This window comes from Syngnathoides biaculeatus, chromosome 16, assembly GCF_019802595.1.
Source record: "Syngnathoides biaculeatus isolate LvHL_M chromosome 16, ASM1980259v1, whole genome shotgun sequence".
Lineage (NCBI taxonomy): Eukaryota > Metazoa > Chordata > Actinopteri > Syngnathiformes > Syngnathidae > Syngnathoides > Syngnathoides biaculeatus.
The window spans coordinates 8,141,516-8,166,324 of record NC_084655.1 but is presented as its reverse complement, the minus strand read 5'-3'; the positions used below and the strand labels follow the sequence as shown (position 1 = coordinate 8,166,324).

The 24,809-nt window shown below is 40.4% G+C and overlaps 1 protein-coding gene across 4 annotated transcripts; it reads left to right on the top strand.

Annotated features, from left to right (window-relative positions):
• Positions 1–182: 182 nt before the first annotated feature.
• On the top strand, positions 183–16,735 carry LOC133514880 (splicing factor U2AF 65 kDa subunit-like). Of its 4 annotated transcripts, none has more exons than XM_061846946.1 (12): positions 184–376; positions 6,640–6,802; positions 7,303–7,409; positions 8,583–8,749; positions 8,825–8,941; positions 9,251–9,389; positions 9,459–9,538; positions 10,237–10,359; positions 11,605–11,721; positions 11,792–11,878; positions 12,063–12,308; positions 14,199–16,733. In XM_061846946.1, exons 1-12 carry the CDS (start codon positions 328–330, stop codon positions 14,328–14,330), a joined length of 1,527 nt encoding a protein of 508 aa, XP_061702930.1. In that variant the 5' UTR covers positions 184–327; the 3' UTR covers positions 14,331–16,733. The 4 variants fall into 4 exon arrangements, with proteins under 4 accessions (XP_061702931.1, XP_061702930.1, XP_061702929.1 ...); XM_061846945.1 differs by having other exon boundaries at positions 11,599–11,721; XM_061846948.1 differs by lacking the exon at positions 10,237–10,359 and having other exon boundaries at positions 185–376; positions 11,599–11,721.
• The last annotated feature ends 8,074 nt before the right edge of the window (positions 16,736–24,809 follow it).

The window sequence follows — 24,809 nt, the reverse complement described above, 5'->3', positions numbered from 1 at the left end:
TATCTTATCCCAGAAGATGTGTAACATTGTATGTTGTTGTTACGTATGTTATAAACCGTGCAATGGTTGGATGTAAGGTGTCATTTAATGATTATAACAATTGGCTGATTTGCATTTATTTTCCATTTCGAGAAAATATTACAAATATTTGAGCAACTTTGGTTTGCGTGTGTTTTTATTTTGAAGTAAAGGACCGGAACTCACGTGTCCATAGTATGGCGCGGTGGTTACCTGTAGCAAGCAGATGGTGGCTTTCCCGTTATTTTACGTCTTCGGCTGTCGTTAATTAATTATTCCCCCAAAGTCTACAGCTGGTGTCTTGGGAAAATGTCGGATTTCGAAGAATTTGAGAAGCAGCTGAGCGAGAACCGGCAAGGTAAAAAAAAAAAAATCACTGGTGTGTGGCGGCTGTTTCTTTTTGGATCAATACGTTAGCGATGCCCGCCGCCTGCTGTTTCATTACGTTAACGGGTTGGCCGGAGTTAGACGAGGTGACGTGAAGGACGGCTGTGAGTCACCTTTGTATGTTCTGAATGCGACATTTTGGCTCCTATGAGTGCTGCCAATCCGCCAACGTCGTCAAGTGATCTGTTTCACGCTGCTCCTGAACGCAACGCAGCTGCTTGACTCACCTGCGTTCGACGCCAAACTACCTAGAAAAAATATTCAATTTAAACACTACCTCCTCTCTTAAGTGGTTGCTGAAATTTAGCTAAAAACCCAACATAGTTTCTGACTGCTGAGTGATCCATTTTCAATTCGGCTCCAACGAGAAAATGAAAATCTGAGTTGACAACTTGTATCATTAATGTGCTAAACTGGATAAAAAAAAGAATGTCACCCCCTCTCGCTGTAACTGGTGATATATAATGTAAATAAAACGTAATACTGATTCCAACTGCATAGTGTTGCAACTTCAGTTCTGCTCGAATAATTCATTAAAATGAAAAATGGACACTGGTGCCATTCATTCACATGGTACAACCAAATAAGATCCAATTGGAATCATGACTTTGTTCATTTTCACCTCCTGTTATAATAAGATGGCTTCAGAGTGCCCTGTGATCCATCATCAATTCCAAGCAGACCAACTTTTACTATTCAGTAGTGTGCTGTTAAAGCAAGGCATCAGTCTCCATTGAATAACAAGGTAGCCTAAAAACCTTGACCTTCACACTGATTCCTGACGTGTAAAGGAAAGCAAATTTACTGGACTTTTTGTTATGAAATAAAACGTGGTTAACAGAAAGTAGCTATAATACCATTTTAAATGAGGCAACACCAGCAAATTTTAATTTTAGAACAAGTGTCGCACAGGTAAAAAAGTTGGTGGTATTCCTCTTATTTTTAAATTATTATTTCAATGTAAAGAAATTATACTGGGTGGTTTTAGCACTTTTGAATATCTGTTTTTTCGTTAAGGGTGACCCCAAGGTTATCATTTCAATAATCTATTGACCTCCAGGATACAATGGAAAATGTATGGAGGATTTTTCAGAACCGCTGTCAGTTATTTGTACTGAGTACAAGTATTTTGTCATAACAGGGAACTTTTAACATTCATGTTGACAATACCATGGAAAAAAACATCCAAAGAACTTTCTGTAATACTAGACACATTTGACTTCTCTCAACATATTAAGAGTCCAACTCACACTCAAGGTCACATCTTAGACCTGGTCATCTCTAAGGATATTGAAATTATATCGAATGACATGAAGTATATGGCTATTTCTGACCATTTTTGTGTATTTGTTGAATTAGATTCTTCCAAAAAGTTCCAACAACCTCTATCTCTATTACAGGGTTCGCACGGGGCCCTAAAAGTCCCTAAAAACCCCTAAATTTTTGAAGGTGCATTTAAAAGCTCCTAAAAGTCCTTAAAATCCGCGAAAACCGGTCAAGCCCCTTAAAAGGCCTTAAATTAAAAAAAATCAAAGGGAGGACCTCTACCGCCAAAATTCTCCCTAAAAAATAAATTAATCTTTTATTTAAAAAAAAAAATAGCAATCCGTCTGGCGTCCAAAACAGCCGGAAATTGTCAACGGAAGTCACCGTGTTGACAACTAGTCGCCATCTTGTCGATATTCCATTGTTTGTTTCCATGAGTAGACATTTCACTTCATCTTCGTTACGACGTAGCGTAGTTCTTTCATCCATCCAGCTTGTATCACGGGGAAGTGCATTTTTCAAGAAGCTTGGGTTGAAAGTAAGGAGTTTGGGAGCTGGGTTCGTCGAGATCCAAAAGATCGGCACATGTTTTACTGCCATCTGTGCAACCAGGGTTACCAGCTTGACAAGATGCATCGCACCGGAAAAATAAGAGACACGCTGATTTGGCGAAGACTCTCTCATCTTCCGTTGGTATGAATCTGTTTCTAAAATATCAAGATAGTGAAGCATCAACTTCAGGCAGTGGTACTAGCAGTGCATGCGCACTATGGATCGCAAAAAAACGCTTACTTCCATAACCGGTTTTAACTGAACAGCTGTAGCAAAAAAAGGATTAACTGGTTTTAAAACCGGTACCATTGTGGTGTTTACATAATTCACCCGCGGGACCTCGAGTTGGGGTGCGGGGTTCCGCACTGACTGTTTTTGTTGTTGGTCTTCTGGAGTGACGAGTTCACAGAGTTCCCCCTGTTATGCGAGTAGTGTTTTGATGTCTGCCAATAAAACAAGTTTACTCCCATACTTTGGAGCTTTTCCTCAATGCCATGTTTGATGTTTCTTTGATTTAACTGAATGTTCTTTTGAGTCCAACTTTACTCTAACAGCGAAACCTGAAAAAAGTGGAAATGATGTTGAAAAAATTGCGCAATGTGGAGTACCGGAACCGGAAGAAATGATTGGAAATTTTAACCGATTTCGAAAGTCTGATTACGGTTTCGGTTTTAGAAAACCGGTTATAACCGGTTATTTGTAACGGTTGCGATCCCTAATGCGCACCTACAGTTGTCCAGCCAGAAGTCAGGCTCCATGAACGTAGTTCAATACACGAAGACGGACTCGTTAAAGGCAGGGATCTTGTGGACTTTAAAAGTTATCTGCAGCCATTACAGTTACAAATCTTGTGAAAATAATTCAAAAGTGTTTGCAGTCATGTTCCTAGACAGTGACATTGCAAAAAACTGCCACTGTGGGAAAAGGAAGACTTCGTACCTGCCCACTTTTCATCTCTACTGCCTCAAAGCCAAAAAAGCCAGAATAGACTGACATATCAACGCTTATTGAGAAGGCTGACAGGCTGTGTGAGGAGGCAGAAGAAAAGAGGAATCTGAGGTTTATCACAGAGGCCAATGCACTCAGAGGCAGAGCAAAGGACAAGAGAGCCACTTTAGCACCTCTGCAGCAACAAACATAGGAGGCACTGGGTAGGCTCAAGGAGCTAGAGTAGGGGTGCTGAAACAGACATCAGTAGAAGACATTTGTGTATATAGTTGCAATTGTAGTTAGAAGCTGTTTTTCTGTATACTGTTATGTGAGGACGTTGACAATGCTCATATCAATGAGAACTACCACAAGGGGCGACAGGTGATCACTGTCACAGGTACTGAGGTACTGGAACATTTGATGAACCAAGAACGGTTGATGGCACCATTGGGTGAGTCTTTTTTCCTGACTCTTGATTTCCCACGATGGCCCTAAATTTTTCGTGTCGGCCCTAATTTTTTTCCGTGTCGGCCCTAAATTTTTCGTGTCAGCCCCTAAGAATGCCCTTAAATTTTTTGGGTCAGACTGAGTATGAACCCTGTATTAGGAAAAGGCACATAAATGAGAGTCCTGCCACTAAGTTTATGGAGACTGTGAATGCTGACACGGTTGATGAACCTTGACCCTGACAATTTCATCTCGAAAATCACAAATGCCATGTGAATGTTGTCGCTCCTGTTAAAACTAAGACTACCCTGAGGTGACCTGGAACACCGTGGAGGAGCACAATGATGGTCAAGTAATCTAAATCAGAGTGCAGGAAAGCGGTGGAAAAAAACTAAACTCCAAATTGACTATGACCTCTACAGACAATGTCTTTGTAATTTTAACCAAGAGTGAGTTAGAGCTAGACAGCAACACTTTTCTGAAATCATCAGTAAGAACCTCAACAATACTCGTGCTCTATTTGCTGTGGTTGACAAGCTTTCAATCCCCGCCCAAATCAGATAGATCCATAACTCGTAATAGCTGACAAAGGCAATGAGTTTGCCTGTTATTTTAGTGAAAAAATACAATACATCAGGTCAAATGTCAGCAAAAAGATAGTGATCTCACATCTGAATCCACCCAGAGAAAACTCTTAACTTGTCAAAATTTTATACAGCTGACCAAAAAACTGTAGAGAAAACTGTTCAGCAGTTGAAATCATCAATGAGCTGTCTCGACTCAATACCATCTGACTTTTTCAAAACCATTGTGAAGTCACTGCTACCTGATTTGCATCAATCAATTGCTCACTTCAGTCTGGCGAGTTTCCCAAAGCTCTTAATGTAGCTGCTGTTGAGCCTTTTCTCAGAAACAGAGCGCTGGATGATTCCATGTTAGCAAGCTATAGACCCAGCTCAAATCTCCCGTTCATCGCCAAGATTCTTGAGAAAGTTATTTTTAAACAACTCGACAATTTCTTCAATTCAAATGGACTTTTTGACAAATTTCAATCAGGTTTCTGAACTCATCACACTACAGAATCTGCTCAGATCAAAGTGCTAAATGATATAAAGTTGAATACTGACTCAGGAAAGGTGTCAATTTTGGTCTTGTTGTATCTCAGCATGGCTTTTGATACGGTAGATCACAATATACTGCTAAACAGGTTGGAAATGTAGGTAGGACTACATGGAACGGTCCTTAAATGGTTTAGGTCCTACCTGGAGGAAAGGAGCTACTTTGTGACCACTGGAGGTGCTCGGTCTCAGCGAATGGCAATGACCTATGGGGTCCCTCAAGGGGTCAGTTCTTGGACCTCTCCTGTTCAGCCTGTGTATGCTACCCTAGGGTCAAATTCTTCAAAACTTTAATTTTGACTACCATAGCTATGCAGATGACACATAGTTATATTTAGCAGTGTCTCCAGATGATTACAGTTCAATTTAGGTATTGCGCCACTGTCTAAATCAGATACAGTAAACAACTGGATGAGCCAAAATTTTCTTCAACTAAATCACAACAAAACTGAGACAATTGTTTTTGGCAATAAAGAAAATAGAATTGCTGTTAGGAAACACCTGGACTCCCTAACTTTAAAAACCAAAGACCAACTCTGAAACGTTCGTGTTTTCTTATTGATTCCGACCTGACTTTCAACAATCATATCAAATTAATCACAAAAACTGCCTTCTACCATCTGAAGAACATATCCAAAGTGAAATCTGTGTCAAGCAGACCAGGGAAAGGTCATCCATGCTTTTATCTAAAGTAGACTTGACTACTGTAATGGTCTTCTGACTGGACCCCCCGCCCCCCCACACACACACACACACACAAAAAGAGTATTAAAGGGCTGCAGTTCATTCAGAATGCTGCACCTCGCATTCTGACCAAAACAAAGCAGTCAGAGCATATAACTCCAATGCTAAACTACTTGCACTAGCTTCCAGTCAGCTTTTGAATAGATTTTAAATTTCTGCTACTGGTTTATAAATCACTCAATGATTTAGGTCCTGAATACATGAAAGAAATGCTTACGGAATACACACCCAGTAGAGCTCTGAGATCGACTGACTCAGGTGAAATAAGGGAGCGCAGAGTCCAAAGCAAACATTGTGAAGCAGCATTTAGATATTATGCTGCGCACAAATGGAATAAGTTGCCAACAGAGGTGAGATCAGCCCCAAGTGTGAATGTTTTTAAATCCAGGTTGAAAAGTTCTTTTTTCTCGTGCTTTTTTTAATATTTCCACTTTTTGATCATATTACTTGCAGTGTTTGCGGTTTTGTCTTTTTTTTAATATTTTGTCATTTTTATTGTTTTAATCCCGTTTTAAATGTTTTATCTTTGTTTTCAAATGCCTTTAATCATAAAAAGCAGATTGAGTTAGCTTGTGTATGAAATGCGCTATACGAATAAATTTGCTTTGCTTTGCTTTATATAGTGCTCCATTATGTGATCTGAGATGGCAGATGTCAGAGCCCTACTGTAGACAAACCAAAGAGAGTTGCAGACTGCCTAGGTCTTAGTTTCAATTTTGCTCAAAAGATTCAAGATTTAAAAAAAAAAAATCTAATTTAAACATTCTCCTCACTATGGGTTGGAAAATATGAGAAAAAAAACATTCAGACTTTCTATTGTTTTATCTTCAATTCTGCTACACCAACGCAACAAAATTCAAAGGAGACATATTTTCCCATTTATTTTCAAGATGCTAAAATGAGATGCCAAACTACAGTACTTTGAAAAACATTGACTGACATTTTTACAACGTAGTGTTGAATCATCAATTCTGTATGAAGTAAATAATTAATTTCAGAGAGGATGTGTGTTTGTGGTGCGTTGTTACCCATTTTTTTTATTCAGATGCTACTGAAATGGCGTTATTGGGAGAAAAGATGCCCCACTACACATACCAATAATTCAGTGTGAAAACTTAGTGAGAAAATTTGCAAATGTTTGCGTGTCTGATCAAAAAAAAAATGTTTTTCTTTCTAGAGAGGGAAAAAGAAAGACGCAAAAAGAGGAGTCGCAGTGACTCAACTGGTCGTGGCGACAACCACGACAGCCGGAACAAAGAGCGGTGGGACAAACGGAGTCGCAGTCGAGACCCAAAGAGTCAGGATCGGAGAAGCTCATCGCGAGACTACAAGAAGCACAGGTTTTGTCTTGCATTTGGAAATGTTTTTGTGTTATTGCCCTCTACCAAGCTCTTTTCTTGTCACTTATAAAACAATGTGAAAATTATTAGATTTGTGTTGTCTGTTTTATAGCTGGAATTAAACTGTTAATCGTGATATTATAAAATAGTTATGATAATGGTCAGAAAAGTGGCTAAGTATAGCGATCAAAAGGCTGAGCTGTCACCACCGTTATTTTGTATACTAGCTACTCTTTGTTTGCAGACATGTTGGTAGTGTAAGCGGTGCAAATCAGTGGGTATACATTTTGTACTACAGAAGACACTAAAAAATAGACCAAAAAAAAACCAAATAAATAAAACAAATGTAAGAAATCGATTTTAGCTTGGAAAAAGTTTGTTCCAAAGCAAAATGTTGTGCTGTTCGTCGACACTTTAAGACCCTTTGAGCCAATTAGATGTCTGAAGAAAGTCATTCCTGGAAAAGACACTGCTGGTGAGCCATTGTTTTCTTTTGGCAGCCATTGTTCTCCGAGGAGAACAAGAAAGAAAAAGACATGCAAGTACTGGGATGTGGCTCCTCCAGGCTTCCAGCACCTCACCCCTCTACAGTATAAAGCCATGCAAGGTAGGTGACATGTTGCAGAGGATGTGACATACTCTATGTGGCTTTACAAATATGTAAAACAGGGGCAGGTATGTTTAAATATAGGCAGTGGACAACAAAAACAACTCACTGTTCTTAAATTCAGCCCGCCAATAATTTACATTATCAAGTGTCTTGTAATATTTTACCAGAAAGTAACTTTTTAGTTCCAGAATTCATTAACATCTGTTCAATTTTGTTGCTTTTTAAAAAATTCTCATTGATTTTTACCATTTGTAAGTAGTAAAATAAATGTGTAGTGTACATTTGTTTACATTTTTATTTCATTATGTTGGGTAATGGTAATTATTTTAACTACAGATAATGAGGTTTTAAAAATAAATTAAATTGGTAAAATTAACAATTTTACAATTTAAATAATTACATACATTTAATTTTTTTAATTAATGAATTGTTTTTATTGTAAATAAATATTACTAAGAGGATTTTACATGTAATTTATAAAAAAAAAAAATCTAAATACTTGGTTGATTTTAATTGTATTCATCAAAGTGTAAAAATTGATTGCATTATTTATTTAAAATTGACATAGGTATTACATTGTTTTATCTAATATATAGTTTCAATATTATAATTGTAATTCAATTAATTATTAATAGAATGGGGTCATGGTGATCTGCATATCTGCCTCACAGTTCTGAGGTCCCAGGTTTGAATCCGGCCTCACCTGTGTGGAATTTGCATGTTCTTCATGTGCCTGTGTGGCCTTTCTCCAAGTCCCCAAAATATGCACTGTAGGTTAATTGAAGACTCTAATTTGTGTGAAGGTGTGATTGTCAGTGCCAACTGTTATTTGTACTACAGCAGATGTCAACTGGGATTGGCTGGCGACCAATTATTTAATTAAGGTAAAAATAAAAAACACATTTTATTTTATTAAATCATTAAGTAATTATAGTTGTATTGATTTAAATAATAACATGGAAACATCTAATCAAGAAATAGGTACTGGTAATTCATCATCATTTAAATGAATACAAAGGATACCATGAAAAGAGAATATATTGTTCAGTTTAAATTTTCAAATCATTAAATGTATTTATTTTTAATCTTTTTAAACGCATCTTTGAATGGCTTGTTTTTTCTATCCAAGATCTAGACCGTATTTGACATTGTGTTTTTCTTGTTTTGCAGCCGCCGGTCAGATCCCGAGCATGGTCCTTTTAGCAACGTCCTCCGCCGCCGCCGCCGTGGTGCCCGGTGTGACCTCGGTGCCAACTCCTGTGGCCGCGGTGGGAAACCAGTTGACTAGACAAGCCCGCCGCCTCTACGTCGGGAACATTCCCTTCGGAGTCACCGAGGTCACCGCGCTTTTACCATCTTGACAAAGAAGTGCGTTGGCTGCCATCTTGAGTGTAGCTTTTGTTCCTGTGCAGGAGTCCATGGCCAACTTCTTCAATGCTCAAATGAGACTGGCTGGCCTCTCGCAGGCCCCCAACAATCCGGTCCTGGTTGTGCAGATCAACCAGGACAAGAACTTTGCCTTCCTTGAGGTCTGTACTTACTCTGTACTCTCTGTTCATTGTGTGTGTCTATGTTCAAAACCTGTGTTATGAGTATATACTGCATGTGTGACGTGTGTATGACATTGAAATTGTATATAAGCAATATAATTTATTGTTGACTTACACAATGAACATACAGTACAACAGCAAAATTTCAGCCACCAGCATAAAATTAATTGTGTTTGACTTTTGAGGTTTTTGTGAATAATGAGTTTACATTTGTAACATGCTGCACAGAGACTGTTGTGTTAGCTTAGCGTAAAAGCGGTGGAAACTTTTTTTACTATTGTGTCGCAGTTCCGCTCGGTAGACGAGACCACACAGGCCATGGCCTTCGACGGGATAGTTTTCCAAGGTCAGTCCTTGAAGATTCGGAGGCCTCACGACTACCGCCCGCTCCCTGGCATCTCAGAGCAGCCTGCGTTCCACGTGCCAGGTGGGTTGCGCTGGACAACACACTCGATAACGTCACCACGGCTGACACGCTTTGTTTTGTTGGGTTCAGGCGTCGTGTCCACAGTGGTTCCAGATTCTCCTCACAAGCTTTTCATCGGTGGTCTGCCCAACTACCTGAACGATGACCAGGTATCTTAAACAAAAGTGCAGATACAGTCCCAAGATGCTGAAAGTAGAAATACTGATTCATCTTCAGTACTTAACTAAAAGTAGTTCCTGTACGTAACTAAAAGTAAAAAAAAAAAGTACAGACTGGTTATATACTTATGTACAAAAGTACATTACATGCATATCTAGTCAATTACAGAGGTGCCTTGACTTTGTGTGTGCATGGAGGCAGGGGGGTTAGTTTTTGTTTGAAATGTCTCCAATTCTCATGAATAGCTCAAATGCAATAATATTGTACAGATGAAAAAAAAAAAAAAGTTCAAGGTTTTATTACAATGCCTCATGATTGACATTGTTGTCCTCTTATTCTCTGCCAGTATACAGAAGTCGTTAGATCTGGCAACCTTTGAGCAACCAGAATCAAACTGAACATGAGAAAAACTTAGAGAACGCCGGAGAAATCCAATCCAGCAACTTTCAGAGACTGACCTTGTGACTTGTTGATGCTCATTGCAAAACAAATTGAGATTGGAAAATGAAGCCTTCTCAATTCAATTGGTATATCATTATAAAATTGTAATTGGGGTAAAAATCCTGTCTCATCTTGAGAAAGATCTGTGATTTTGAGAGCATTTGAATTATAAATCTGAGAACTAATCTTGAATAATGTCCCTTACGACCCCACATAATATTCACCCTATTTCTTTCTCTCCCTCCAGCGATGGTCCCATAACATCTTAAGTCTGTGGTCATATTTGACTATCATCGTCATCATTCATCATCATCTAAATCATCATTGTCGTCGTCGTCATTATTGTCATGTGTCATGTAGGACAGCAGTGGTAAATAAATTTAAGCCTCCTTAATTCATTTCTGCCCCTCTAATTTTTTGAGCTTTTGAACATTTAGGGTGCAAACTGAAGTGTTGGCATGTGCCCTAATCACTACAGTGTACATTGGAACCACTATAGAACGGACTGATTGTGCGTGGGGTGTCTGATATAGCAAACTGTCCATTATTCTATTGAAGCACTGTTTTGTTTTTTTTAACTGTGTAAGTGTATTGTTTTGTAGGGGTGTTTTCATGGCATAAAGCACCCAGTACACTACAAAGTTACTGTAAATGAATATAAAAATCCTCAAATTTTTGAAACTTTCACATTTTATCCACTTGTGATGCCAGTGTTCTCGGTCATGGTGACGTCTTTCATATACAATACAAATCATATGTGAGTCGTTTTCATGACCGTCAGTGCCACCTGAATGTCCAACATTCAACAAGGCTACCACATAGGCACGTCTTTTGGAATTGGATCTATTTTTGTTGTTATTGTATATCTGTTACCCAGCAATAGGTCACTCTCATTCTCTGCCTTCATTGCACCAAGCCGCTGTTAAACAACAGTTTCCAATTCTGGAACTAACAGACTTTGCCAACAGCAGCCTAAGTGGCAAATCAAAATTATTTTGGACACATTGTTCAGTCCCGGGCAGCACGGTCAATCAGCTGGTAAATTGTTGTCCTCACAGTTCTGAGGGCCCAGGTTCAAACCTGGACCAGCCCGTGTGGAGTTTGCATGTTCTCCCTTTCCCTGTGTGGGTTTTCTCCGGGCACTCCAGTTTCCTCCCACATCCCACAAACATGCAATATTAATTGGACACTCAAAATTGCCCCTAGGTGTGATTGTGAGTGTGGCTGTTTGTCTCTATGTGCCCTGCGATTGGCTGGGAATCATTCAGGGTGTACCGCGCCTTCTGCCCGTTGACAGCTGGGATAAGCTCTAGCACTCCCTGCAAATTTTATGAGGATAGGCCGCAAAGGAAATGGATGGATGTTCAGTCCTGACCGCCCATTTTAACCTATATCCTTCAAAGCGAGGTCTGTTTTATCAATGTTCCACTGTATAGGGATATTTATGCAGTAGCCCTAAAGCATTCACTCATTCCCTACTCCCTTGCTACTACAAAGTGATTTTTAGTTAACATTTTAAAAGTCCATGCAGGTTCACGAGACCACTATGGCAGCTTGATGGAAAGTGTCTGGCAGTTTGATGTTAAATAGACATTGGTGTTGTCTGGAGGTGAAGGAGCTGCTGACGTCATTCGGCCCGCTGAAAGCCTTCAACCTGGTGAAGGACAGTGCCACTTCACTGTCCAAAGGGTATGCCTTCTGCGAGTATGTGGACGTGGGTGCCACGGACCAGGTAAGCATAAGCCATCAATGTGACATGACGACACCGAGTTTGTGATGCCGGCCTCGCTCTCCTCACCCAGGCGGTGTCTGGACTCAACGGCATGCAGCTGGGAGACAAGAAGCTGATCGTACAAAGAGCCAGTGTGGGTGCCAAAAACAACAACCTGGTAAAGTGATTGTGACTGTCACTCATTGATTCACAACATACATTCAGCCACCATATGTTCACTTGCTCATCTAGGCGCTCACTTTTTCTATTCATTAATTTACCTCATACACGCTAATGATACATTCACTCACACAGTCAAATTCCCTGAATGTAGTAAACCCCGTCCTGTTGCGTTACCGCAGTCATCCATCATCGAAACGCCAGTGCTGCTACAGGTGCCAGGTCTGCAGGGTTTGCAGAATTGCGGTGGGGCCGCCACCCAGGTTCTGTGTCTGCTCAACATGGTCATGCCCGATGAGCTGGTTGACGACGACGACTACCAGGAGATCCTGGACGACATCCGGGAGGAGTGCTGCAAATACGGCAGCGTCCGTTCCATTCAGATACCCAGACCACTTCATGGAGCGGACGTGCCGGGATGCGGGAAGGTGGGACAAAAGTCTGCGTTTGTGTCTGCTTGTGAGAAGGTGTGTGTATGATAAAGTGCGTGTGTGTGTTTGGGGTGCAACCAATGAATTATTGACAACCAATCAGTGAACAGATTAACCCAAAACTGTTATAAAATTGTGGTGGCTCGAGATACGAGTGATCCAATTTACAGGTTTTTCGAGATACGAGCTGTTAATTTGCTTCGTTTATGTCTTGACTTGCAAGCCCAAATTTGAGAAACGAGTGCTGTATAGCACAACAGGCAGCACGTTAGCTGACATAATTAGTAAATATTCTTCAACACACAGGCTTCAGGATGTACATTGCCACGACCAGTTGCAGTTTGGTTGAAAACTCTCCGTTAACCTTTTCTTGGGCAGCGTCCCATTTTTGGGACATCATGATTTTTACGCATTATATCCTTCAGTATATCAAAATATTTAAGTGTTTTAATCTGATTCTGGTTTTTGGGACAATCTAAGAAAACCCAAGTACCCTCTCGCGGGGAGCGTCCCATTTTTGGGATGAGATTATAAATTAGTAAAGTTATCATATAACTTAACCATAAATGAAAAAGAAGTGTTCTTTCCTTGATTGTGGCCTGTTAGGAGACTTTTATCTCAATAAGGCAAAAAATTGCAACCTTGCCCATGAATGGGTTAAAATTTGATAATAATCATAGCCCCCATCAAGCATACATACGATGGAAAGCACCACAACCACAAGGCCTAACAATTAGCATCACACAAAAAATAAGTGAAATAAAAGCGTGGCAGCCAATTGTTTAAAACAATTTTAGGCTGTGGACAATGATTCACTCAAAAGTAGATCATGTCGCTAACATTACCCTGGAGAACAATTTGGAATAATTATGTCATAAATTATTTTGATCTTTCTGAGTTACATTTTTATGCTGAGTGGCAAAATTGGCATGCTGATTCCAAAATTGCAATGTTTTTTTTTTTTTTTATAGCATGTCAAGTTTTGTCTGCACAGTTTACCCTACATATAAGCAAAATTCCACTGATTAGCTGTAGTAAGACTTAACATCTGATTACAATTGGACTCATCTAAAGCGACGTCGCAACTTGTTTGTGCAGTCACAACTGAGTGCGCTAAGAGTTGTGGCAGAAATACCATGTACTATACTCTAAAGACTTGTTCTGTATTGGTCAGAGCCATGCTGCGCTCCCTCTGCCAAACTCATTGCACAATACGCCGAACCATCATCATATGGCTGCCACTTAAATGTCCGAAATTCAAACGAGCCACAAAACTAGGGAATTTGTTTTTTGTTTTTGAGAATTGGATCTATTCATATTATATATCTGTGACCCTGAAAATACGTCAGTCCCATTCTATGCCTACATTGCGTCACATCGTCTGTAAAGATCCATGGCCACCTCTGAACAGACTTTGTCAGTGGCAATTTAAGTGAAAAATGGAAACTATTTTTGGATGCATTGTTCAGTCCCAACGTTCCATTTTATCTAATAGCCATTATATCGGGTCAGTTTCATTGAGAATGCACTGGAATAATGTTTAAACAGTCAAATAATATAACTAAATAAGATACAAAAAGAACAAAATCTCAAGCTGTTAAAAGCCAAAGGCTTAACATGAGTTTTGAGGTGAGTGGATGTTATTGAGAAGTTTGTTTGAGATGTGTATGCGTGTGTGTGTCTGTGCGTGTGTGTGTTTGTATGAGCAAGAGAGAAGTGTATACAGTATTTGTGAAAGATGTATTAGTGTGAGATGTATATTATAAGTGTGTTTTTGTGTGCGTGAAAAGAGACAACTGCATGCAACCATGTGTCTTTATGAGAGCCTTTTGAGATGGCCGTGTGTGTGAGAAGAGGTCGGTGTGGGTCATGTGCTCTCTCGCATAGATCTTCGTGGAGTACGTGTCCACAGCCGACTGTGAGAAAGCCATGCAAGCCCTCACCGGTCGAAAGTTTGCCAACAGAGTGGTGGTCACCAAATACTACGATGCAGATATGTATCATAGACATGACTTTTAAAGCATGCACGCACGCATACGCGCGCGCACACACACTCACACACACACACACACACACACACACACACACCCCTTTCATTGCTTTTAAGTTCAAGACTTTTTTTTAAACTAACTGCACTGTACTCTTGTAGGAAAATTAACTTCTGTGCACTTCAAAACAACATACAGGTGCGTCTCAATAATTTTGAAAACTATGTACAGGGTGATTATTTTTTTTACATTTTACTTTACAGAGGTTCACTTTTTAAGTTAAATTACTTCAATAAATTTTACACTGGACTCCTGCCTACCGGCAAACTGCCCAGTTTTGTATTTTTTTGTCCTTTCTGAAATACCCAAAGATGGCCCAGCTTGAATAGGAAAGTAGTCATTGGTATGAAGGAAGTATGTTGAAGTGATGTATTTCAGCTCAGAGACAAGCATTGTTGGGAAGATGCTAAGTTTAGTCTGGGTAGTTAGTGGAAGTACAGCCTTCACTGCCTGGACACACATTTCCGATGCATGTATGATTTTTAAGAGTAATCTTTTAAAAAGTGTTAAGAAGCACCTTTATGGTTTAAAACTGGGATTACAAGTAATTATTTAAAAATTCAGATGAGGCATCAATATTACTTGTTCATTCATCTTACGTTCCACTTGTCCTCACTAGGGTCGTGGGTGTGCTAGAGCCTATCTCAGTTATCTTCAAGTGGGAGGCAGAGTACACCCTGAACTGGTCCCTGACCGATCGCAGAGTATGTACAAAAAAAACATTCACACTCACATTCACACCTACAGGCCATTTAGTCTTCAACCAAACTACCATGCGTGTTTTTGGGAAGCGGGAGAAAACCAAAGTGCCCAGAGAAAACCAACGCAAACCTGGGGAAAACGTGAACGCCACACAGGGGAGAGGTTAGGGTTAGACCGGGATTTGAGCCCCAGTTTTCAGAGCTATGAGACAGATGTGTTAACCAGTTGATCACCTTGCCGCTCATCAATACTATATTAAATATAAATTTGGGCGGCACGATGGAGCAGCTGTAAAGCGTTGGCCTCACAGTTCTGAGGGCCAGGGTTCAAATCCTGGCCCTGCCTGCGTGGGTTTCCTCTGGGCACTCCGGTTTCCTCCCACATCCCCAAAACATGCATTAACACTTTAATTTGCCCCTAGGTGTGACTGTAAGTGCAACTGTTGTCTGTCTCCATGTGCCCTGCGATTGGCTGGCAACCAATTCAGGGTGTACCCTACCTCCTGCCTGATGACAGCTGGGATTGGCTCCAGCACTCCCGCAATCCTCGTGAGAATAAGCGGCTCAGAAAATTGATGGATGGATGGATGGATAATATAAATTTGAGATGTACCTGTATACATTTTTCGTTGATTGTGTTTATTACAAGCACAGTTTAAAACATTGTTGGTGATGAATGAGCTCCCTTTTCAAGTTATCTAATAATAAATGTAATTTATTAATAATACCATGATAGTCGAGTGAGATGAAGATGTAGTTTGGCGACCAACCCACTGGGCGTCGCTATAAGCCAAAGCAGCACCAAAGTTGTCAACTTTTTTCATTCATTGTAAAAATGTCTTTCAAGTAAAAAAGACTATTTTATCATAACGCCAATCACACAAGAGTATCCAAATAAAATGGCACATCAATGTCTAAAAACACTTTTTGTTGTGTTAATATTTTTAGATGCTGTTTGAGCAATGTATGCAATATTTATAATGAAAAGTCAAAATGAATGCAAACTGTAGATGGAAAGGAACGTGAGGTAACGTGTTGTTCGCGTCCAATTTACATACTAAAACACCAAGTTGGTGCTCATATACAAATAATATTTCATAATTACATCATCAGCACCTGGAATAAATGCATTTATTCACCCTATGTTCATTGAAAATTTTCTCCAGCACCAATTCACAACAGAAATTATGACAATAAGGATCGCTCAACGTTGCAATATGATGCAACTAGTCAAATTTCCTCTGATCTTTGACATCAATGATAACAGCGCCATCCAGAGGCCGAACACACTCACGGAGCCCGTTGTGTACACGGATGTTGATACAGACTCCCCTATCAGATGGCTTCATTCAGGTCACAGTGGACCGAGGGTGGCGAAAATTTTCAGATAATTGACGACCATTATCATTGCAATGAATACAAAATCTAATTAAAAAAAAAAACAATTCGTTCATTTTCCATACTGCATATCCACACTAGTGTCGCCGTAGTCCTGGAGGGTATTCCAGCAATCATCTGGTGAGAGCCACGGCACACAGTGAACTAGTCGCCAGCCAGTTCCAGGGCACATAAAAACAATCTTTCGCACTCAGTCACACCTACGGGCATTTTAGAGTTCCCAATTAACTTACCATACATGTTTTAAGGATGTGGCAGGAAACCTGAGTGCCCGATTAAAAAAAAAACAAAAAAAAAACCTGCACAACCACAGGGGGAAAATGCAAACTTCACACAGGTGAGAGCTGGATTTGAACCCCGGTCCTGAGAATTGTGAAATACATGTGTGAACTAGTCTTCCACCGTCCCGCCAATTATTTAAAAAAAAAAAAAATAATACTTGTAAAACAAATCAGCAACAAGGACTGCGAATATGCAGTGTCAACTGTATTATAACTGGTTGTAATATAATGTAATAAATAATATGGTTGTAAGTGGACTATAGTCTTGTGATTTTACAAGGGCAGTAATTACATTTTCACACAAGGACAGGTAACTGTTTCACTTAAATTAAATCCCTATTATTATTATAAAGTATATTACTACCTTTTCCTGTTACTTATTCTAATGCTATTATGAATACATCTTTATTTTCTGTTTAGTTGATTTTTACAAACTACATAAAATATCCAATGATGACTGAATAAAAACATTTTCAGACATTTGGGTAAATTTATAAAAATGTAAATGTCAAACATAAGAGGACCAAACAGTATTTACACCCTTTGCTATGACACTCAAACTTAAAGGTCAAGTGTCATCACTATAAACATTCAAAAATAGATATTGTAATGAAAAGTGCATATAACATTATTTACTTCAATCTCTATATGAAAAAAATAAATATGAGCAAAGAGTGCGCGTCATCCATGCGCAAAGTTGCGGAAGTGTCATTCGACGACATCCAAGTGGTCGCCATATTGGCTGGATCCCCTGTCCGTGACGTCATTGCCATTGAAAACACGTTGTGGCCCCTACTATGGGACACGCCCCTTCAGACACAGAAGCTGTTTTCAAAGAGAACATCACACAACCAAGTGAAGTTACCGGGGCAATATTACCCTATTGTTTCGAGCCATACTCAGATGATATGCAATCACGGCCAAACCCCCTCTCCGTCCGATCCACTTCCGTGGCGGAGATGAGCCATCGCGGCTCATCACAGCTGGCCGGTGTGGCTCATTTTTGGTGCCCAGGTGGCTTATCATGGAGCCGAGCCGGGCTGCTTTACGGCGTTGTTCATAGCCGCCACAGTCCGCGATGAACAACACCGCTGAGACAGGGCGCTTTACGGCATTGTCGTTGCACGTGGCTGAGTGCGCCATTGTTGGCAGCGTTGTTCAGAGCTTCCGCCGTCCGCGAGCCTGAGGCGGCAGCCTTCGCTGAAGCCGTGACCAACGGACGCGGCGCCTTGGCCGGGGTGGCTCATTTTCGGCGCCGAGGTGGCTTATCACGGAGCCGAGCCGGGCTGCTTTACGGCGTTGTCGTCGCATGCGGCTGAGTGCGCCATTGTCGGAAGCGTTCTTCATAGCCGCTGCCTACTGCGAGCCGACGCAGCAGCCTTCGCCGTCGAGCCTGACGATGTCTGAGGCACACATCGACACATTTAGCACCCCTGTCATACGTGTGCAGATCTTTTGTTACGTTATGAGAGACCGATTACCTGGTCCACCCCAAACTATTATTTTTTTCAGTAGCTGTATCCCGATCACGCATTCGGATGGGGTGGCACATAAACACATTTAGCACCCCTGATTTACTGATTATGCCCCCCCCCCCCAACTATTACTTTTTTTAATAGTTGTATACACACCTACCTGTCATTTGGAACCCACAAAGCTCTTGTCCTCTGCACCCGTGCAATCCATTTTTCACGATGAACCGGGTCTCTTGCAAACTTATGAAGGGTAAATCCATCCTCCCGAGTGTTCAAGCAATGTCCAGCAACACAACGAGCCGGCATTTTGGCTAACATGAAGGAACAACGAGCTACCTTCCCAGAGGTAAAACTAATAGAAACAAACGAGTCTACTTGATGGCGGTCCTGCCATGTACGTCACTTCCTGCTTCTTCTCAAAAACAAGTCCCTCGAGAGGATTTTCATGGCTGGAGTTCCAAAAAACTGTGCACGCCAAATTCATGTTTTGTGGTGAAAAAGCACATGGGTCCATGTCGGCTGCCGTTTTTTCATTAATAACATACTAAAAATCATGCATTTCATAACAGTGGCTCTTTAACCTCAGGTGCATCTAATTTCCACTGATTCCCCTTACGCAACTTGGAGTCCACTTGTGGTAAATCAAGTTGATTGAACATTTTTGGAATGACACACTTGCCTACGTATGTAATTTCTCATACTTGGAGCTGCATGTCAGAACACAAACCAAACAATAAAGTCCAAGGAATTGTCTGCAGACAAGGCACAAATTCTAGGGAAGGATTCAATAGACGTTCAGTAGCACTAAAGGTCCTGAAAAGCACTGTGGTCTCAATTATGCGGAAATGGAAGTATGGATCCACCGTCCGGGACCCTTTCTAGATCTGGCCGTCCGACCATGCTCAGTAACTGTGAAGAAGGGCCTTGTTCAGAACAAGAAACCTATGGTCACTAAGGTGAAGCACCAATGTTCCACATGCAGAGATAGAAGAAACATCCAGAAGATCAACTACTCCACCAAAAACGCCTTTTTTTTTGGTACAGTGGCCAGACTGACACCACATCTCATTAAAAGGCACATGGCAGCCAGTTTGGAGTTTGCCAAAAGGCACCTTAAGGATTCTCAAACCTTCTGAAATGTTTTCTGATGGTCTGATGAAACCAAAATAAAACTTAAATTGCAAGTGTCATATCTGGAGAAGCAAAAGCATTGCTCATCACCTGGCGAAGACTATCACCACTGTGAAGCACGGTGGTGGCAGGCAGCATCATGCTGTGAAGATGCTTTTCTGCTGCCTGCGGGAACTGTGAGATGAGTCTGCAAAGCAGGTAAGATGACAGCTGCCAAAATAGAGAAATTCTCCAGGAAAACTTGCTCCAGAGTTTTTTTTTCTGCCTCTTTCTTGCTCGCTCTCTTGATACATTGTTGAAGCCAGAGGTTTACATACACTGCAAAAAACATTTCATTTTTAATATCACAGTCTAAATTCAAAACAGACAAAACCTCTCCTGTTTCAGGTCAGTCAGGAACACTAAAATTCTGAAATTTTGTTAAATGCTACAAAAATGAGAGATTTCTAAAATAATTTAAAATTTTCTTCAAGGTCAAAAGTTTACATAAATTTCTTTAGTATTGAGTAGCATTTCCTTTGAACAACATGACTTGGGTCGAAACGTTTTGGATAACCTTTCACAGGCTTTTGATAGTAGTATGCTGGAATCCTGGCCCATGGCCCCTGTCTGAACTGGTATAACTGAGTCAAGTTTGTCGGTTGCCTACCTTGCATATACTTTTTCAGATCTGCCCACAAATCTTCGGTGGGATTCAGATTAGGGCTTTGCGATGGGCACTCCAAAACATAGACTTTGTTATCCTCAAGCCACATTTCAACCATTTTAGCAGTATGCTTAGGTTCATCGTCCATTTGGAAGACCCATATGAAGAGCTCCAGTTCCTGTTGCAGCAAAACAGTCCCACAACATGATGCTGCCTCCTCCACGCTTCACAGTTGGGATGGTGTTCTCAGATCTTCAAGCTTCCCCCTTTTTCCTCCAGTTGTGATGTTGGTCATTATGGCCAAACAATTCTGCTTTAGTTTAATTAGAAGTCAGAACTTCTGCAGAAGTTAAGATCTTTGTCTTAGCCTCTTTTTACAATCTGTAGTCCGACTTTTTGTCTGTTTAGGAGTAATGGTTTGATTTCCGGTGAGTGGCCTTTCAGCCCATGTCGGCGTAGGACTCATTTCACCGTGGATATTGACACTTTCTTACGAGCTTCATCCAGCATCTTCACAAGGTATTTAGGTTGTAGTCTGGGTTGATTTGCACATTTGGGACCAAAACATGTTCATCTCTGGGTCACAGCCCTCGTCTCCTTCCTCGGCGGTGTGAAGGCTGGGCATTCCCATGGTTTTTATACTGTAATTATATAAATGTTTGAACAGAGGAACATGGCACCTTCAAGCACCTGGGAATTTCACCCAAGGATTAGCCAGGCTTCTGTGTGAGTTTTCTCTGAGCACTCTTTCTTTCCACGGTCCAACAACATGCATTCATAGGAGACTCTAAATTGCGCCGAGGTGTGATTGTGAGTGCGCCTGTTCTGTCTCCATGTGCCCTGCAACTGGCTGGCAACCAGTTTAGGGTGTACAATGCCTCCTGCCCGTTGACCGCTGGGATTGACTCCAGCACTCTTTGTGAGGATAAGCAGCTCAGAAAATGGATGGATATATATATATATATATATATATATATATATATATATACTGTAGTTGTTTTTACTCTGTGCGGCCCACACACTGCTTTGTAATCGGGACATTAGTTTTGTTGGTCACCGGATTAGCCAAAGGAGTTGAGTGGAAGTGCAAATTGCTGTGCGGTGCCACTGCGTCTAACACAAACATTACAAGTCATACACGAGGCTACACATTTTATTTTGACAATACAAATATTTAAGACTGACCCTCCAATAATTATATTATATAGAAGAACGACCCTTTAAAAACAACCATTGGGGTCACAGTAGAAACACAACAAAATATATTTCACAAAGTCATTGTGGGAGAAAAAGCTTTGTAAAAGAGGCATATCACTGAGAACTCAAAAGTATAGATTGAAAAAAATAAAGGTAGTTTTTTTGGGTTTGTGCAATTTTTCATGATTGTTTTATTCTTTGAGAAAATGTAATGTTACAAAATAAAAAAGTACACAGTCCAATATCATGAGTTATTTTGTTAAAAATGTAATGTGAGAAGAAAAGGCTTAATATGAATGCTAGTATTGTAATTTAATTAGAAATTGTGCATTTTGAGGAGAATAAAGTTGTATTTAATAAGAAAGGCTAGCATTATGATCTTAAAGTCATATGTGAAAAGGTGCAGTTTTATGTAAATGTTTTTGTGTAATTTTAGGTGACTATTTTGCTTTGAGAAAAAGCATGCAATATTCAAATTATTATATACCAAAGCATTTGCTATATCGTGAGAATAGTTTGTTTCGTTCTTTTTTTTTGTTCAAATTTGTTTTTTTTTTTTTTTCAAATATTTTGAGAAATTCAAACTTGACTCTCCAAAAAAGTCCAATACCACATTTTCTTAAATTCTTGAGCTGTTTCGGTAATTGAAAAATTGCTTGTTTAAAAAAAAAAAAAAAAGTTTGGTCCCAATAGTCATTTTTCTTCATCCCATTTCACTTGTTTTGGGATTTAGATCTAAATGCACATAAATATCTATTTACCATCCAAAGAACAATCAAGAAAAGTAATTCCATGAGCACCTTTATTTGTTGTAACTTTTAAAAACTATGAAGAAGAATTGAATATCTTGTATTTTTCTATTCAAGCATTCCCACTGCTTTCTATACCACCTGGACCATTCACCCCCATCCAAAACAGGCCGCTCGGTTACCGGATCAGTCTGCAAAATTGAGTGAAATTGCATTGTGGCCGGACCCTCTCTTGGGGAGGCCTCGCATTATTTTGTCTTACGTCACACCATGAAAAAGATCCCAAAGAGGTCAGCAGCTGCAACAAAACAAAGGGGAAAAAAATCCTCGCGGCTCCAACGACATCTGGTGCTTTATTGTCTGCCAGCTCGCTCCCCTGGGACCTTGCTAATAGAATTCTGGGTGAATATCTCACTGAGGGAGTAGAAAGGTGTTATCTGAGGACGGACTGACGCTCTCTCTCATTCTCAGCATGCTTCACATTGTCCCGTGAAGATGACAACATGCCAAATCAAACAGGAAAAAACCCCACTTGTGATTATCCATCCGTCAATTATCTGAGGCGCTTATCCTCACTAGGGTCCCAGCTGTCATCGGGCAGGAGGCGGGGTACACTGAACTGGTTGCCAGCGAATCGCAGGGCACACGGAGACAGACCACAGTCGCACACTCACAATCACACTTAAGGGCAATTTAGAATCTCCAATTAATGGATGTTTTTAGGATGCGGGAGAAAACTCACGCAGGCACGGGGAGAACACCCCAGTTGTCAGAACTTTGAGGCAGACACTCTCACCAGTCGCACCACCATGTTGCCCCACTTGTGAGTAATTACAAAGATTTCAACATCTTCAGCAATAGTTTTTACACATTCCATTTGACTATACACTATTTTTACTTTGCTTTCATCTATGCATGGAGACAGGATAAGCTCTCCAATGTCATTGTACAGAGTATAACGGACAATATATGATATTCATTCAGTTACCATGAGTTTCAATTAATTCACGTGAAACCATTCCAAATTCAAAAATTCCTGAAATTTTCTAACGCTTCGGGACTCAGCAGTAAGACTTGAAGGGTAATTCACCCTGGATGGAAGATTATATGCAGCAAAAAGTCATTGTATAAGACAGAGGTAGCTTCTATTATAAAAATACACTCTAAATGCCATACTACAAAATAGTTCTACAACAAGGCCATGGCCAACTATTGACTGAGATCAACTAAAACCGCAGTGCTGCAGTCCCTCAGGAATGTCGAGTTACTAGGTACAGCGTATGAATAAGCTGCAAATGCTGCATTCCAGAAAGTTGGCAGTTGGAAATTTCCAACACAAAAAAGTGCATGTCTGGAAAACGTTTGTGCTGGCAAAATCACGACAAATTCACTAAAACACTACAGAAAATTTACTTGGAAAGTATTTATCGTGTATCCCCTTTTATTCGCTATTTAGATGGTCCTCTGGTTTATCAAAGAGTTTTGTTCTTACACTTAGTGTAAAAAAAAAACAAACGAAAAACCTTTCAGACTATCAATACAAAACTATCAAATGAAAAACCCAAGTATTGCAGTACTCGTGTGTTCTTGGTATGAGCAACCTCATGTACTTCTGTCGACTGGCAAACTAGCTCATTGCACCACATTTGTAATCTTAAAACACATTTCAGGACCAATGAAAATTAGCGTACAATGCCCTCTAATGATTTGTGGAATGTACACTATATGTCCAAAATTATTGCCTTACATGCCTTGACTCATTCATGGATTTAACATCCTATTCTTAATACACAGGGTTTAATACGACATCGGTCTACCCTCTGCAGTTATCCCCCGTCTTAAACCCTTCTGGAAAAGCTTTTTACAAAGTTTAGCAGTGCGTTTCTGGGACTTTATGACCTTTTTCATCCAAAAGTGCTCTATGGAGTTGAGCTCAAGTTTGAGAAGGCCAGTCACATTCATCCACATCAAACTCTCTCATCCATGTCTTTATGAACCTTGATTTGTGCACTGGTGCAGTCATGTTGGGGATATCTCCAAACTGTTCCCACAAGTTGAAACGTCTTAATTAGTCCCTGAGTTTTACTGAAAGAAACTGAAAGATTCCGCAAACCGAGACAGGAAGGGGCCATCTCCAAACTGTTCCTACAAATTGAAAATGTCGCTGAGCTTCATTTAAGGAACGCGGAATGCTTCAGCAAACCAAGATATTTTGGACACACCAACAAGTTTGGGGATTACACCTTACTTTTCCACTGTTTCTGCCCACTAGTATACAAAGGAAAGTCAAAAAGAGATGGATGAGAGAATTTAGTGTGGATAAACTTGACTGGTCCGGACAGAGTCCTGTCGTCAACCTTTGGGTTGATTTTGAGATCAGTGTGTGTGTGCCCACAAAGAATGGGCAAAGATTTCCACAAACTCACTCCCACTTTCCCGTAAGAGTTAAATATATTATTGCTGCAAGGGTTAGCCTAAAATCATATTGAACATATGGATTTAGAATGGGCGGGATGGTGGAACAGCTGTAAAGTGTTTGCCTCACAATTCTGAGTTCCAGAGTTCAATCCCAGCTCTTCCTGTGTGGAGTTTGCATGTTCTCCCTGTATCTGCGTGGGTTTTCCCTGGGTACTCTGGTTTCCGCCCACATCCCCAAAAATATGCAACATTAATTAGACACTCTAAATTGCCCCGAGTTGAGATTGGGACTGTTCTCTGTCTCTTTGCTCTGCAACTGACTGACAACCAGTTTAGTGTGTATCCCACCTTCTGACCGATGATAGCTGGGATAGGCTCCAGTACTCCCACGACCCTTGTGAGGATAAGCGGCCACTTATCCTCACAAGGGTCGCGGGAGTACTGGAGCCTATCC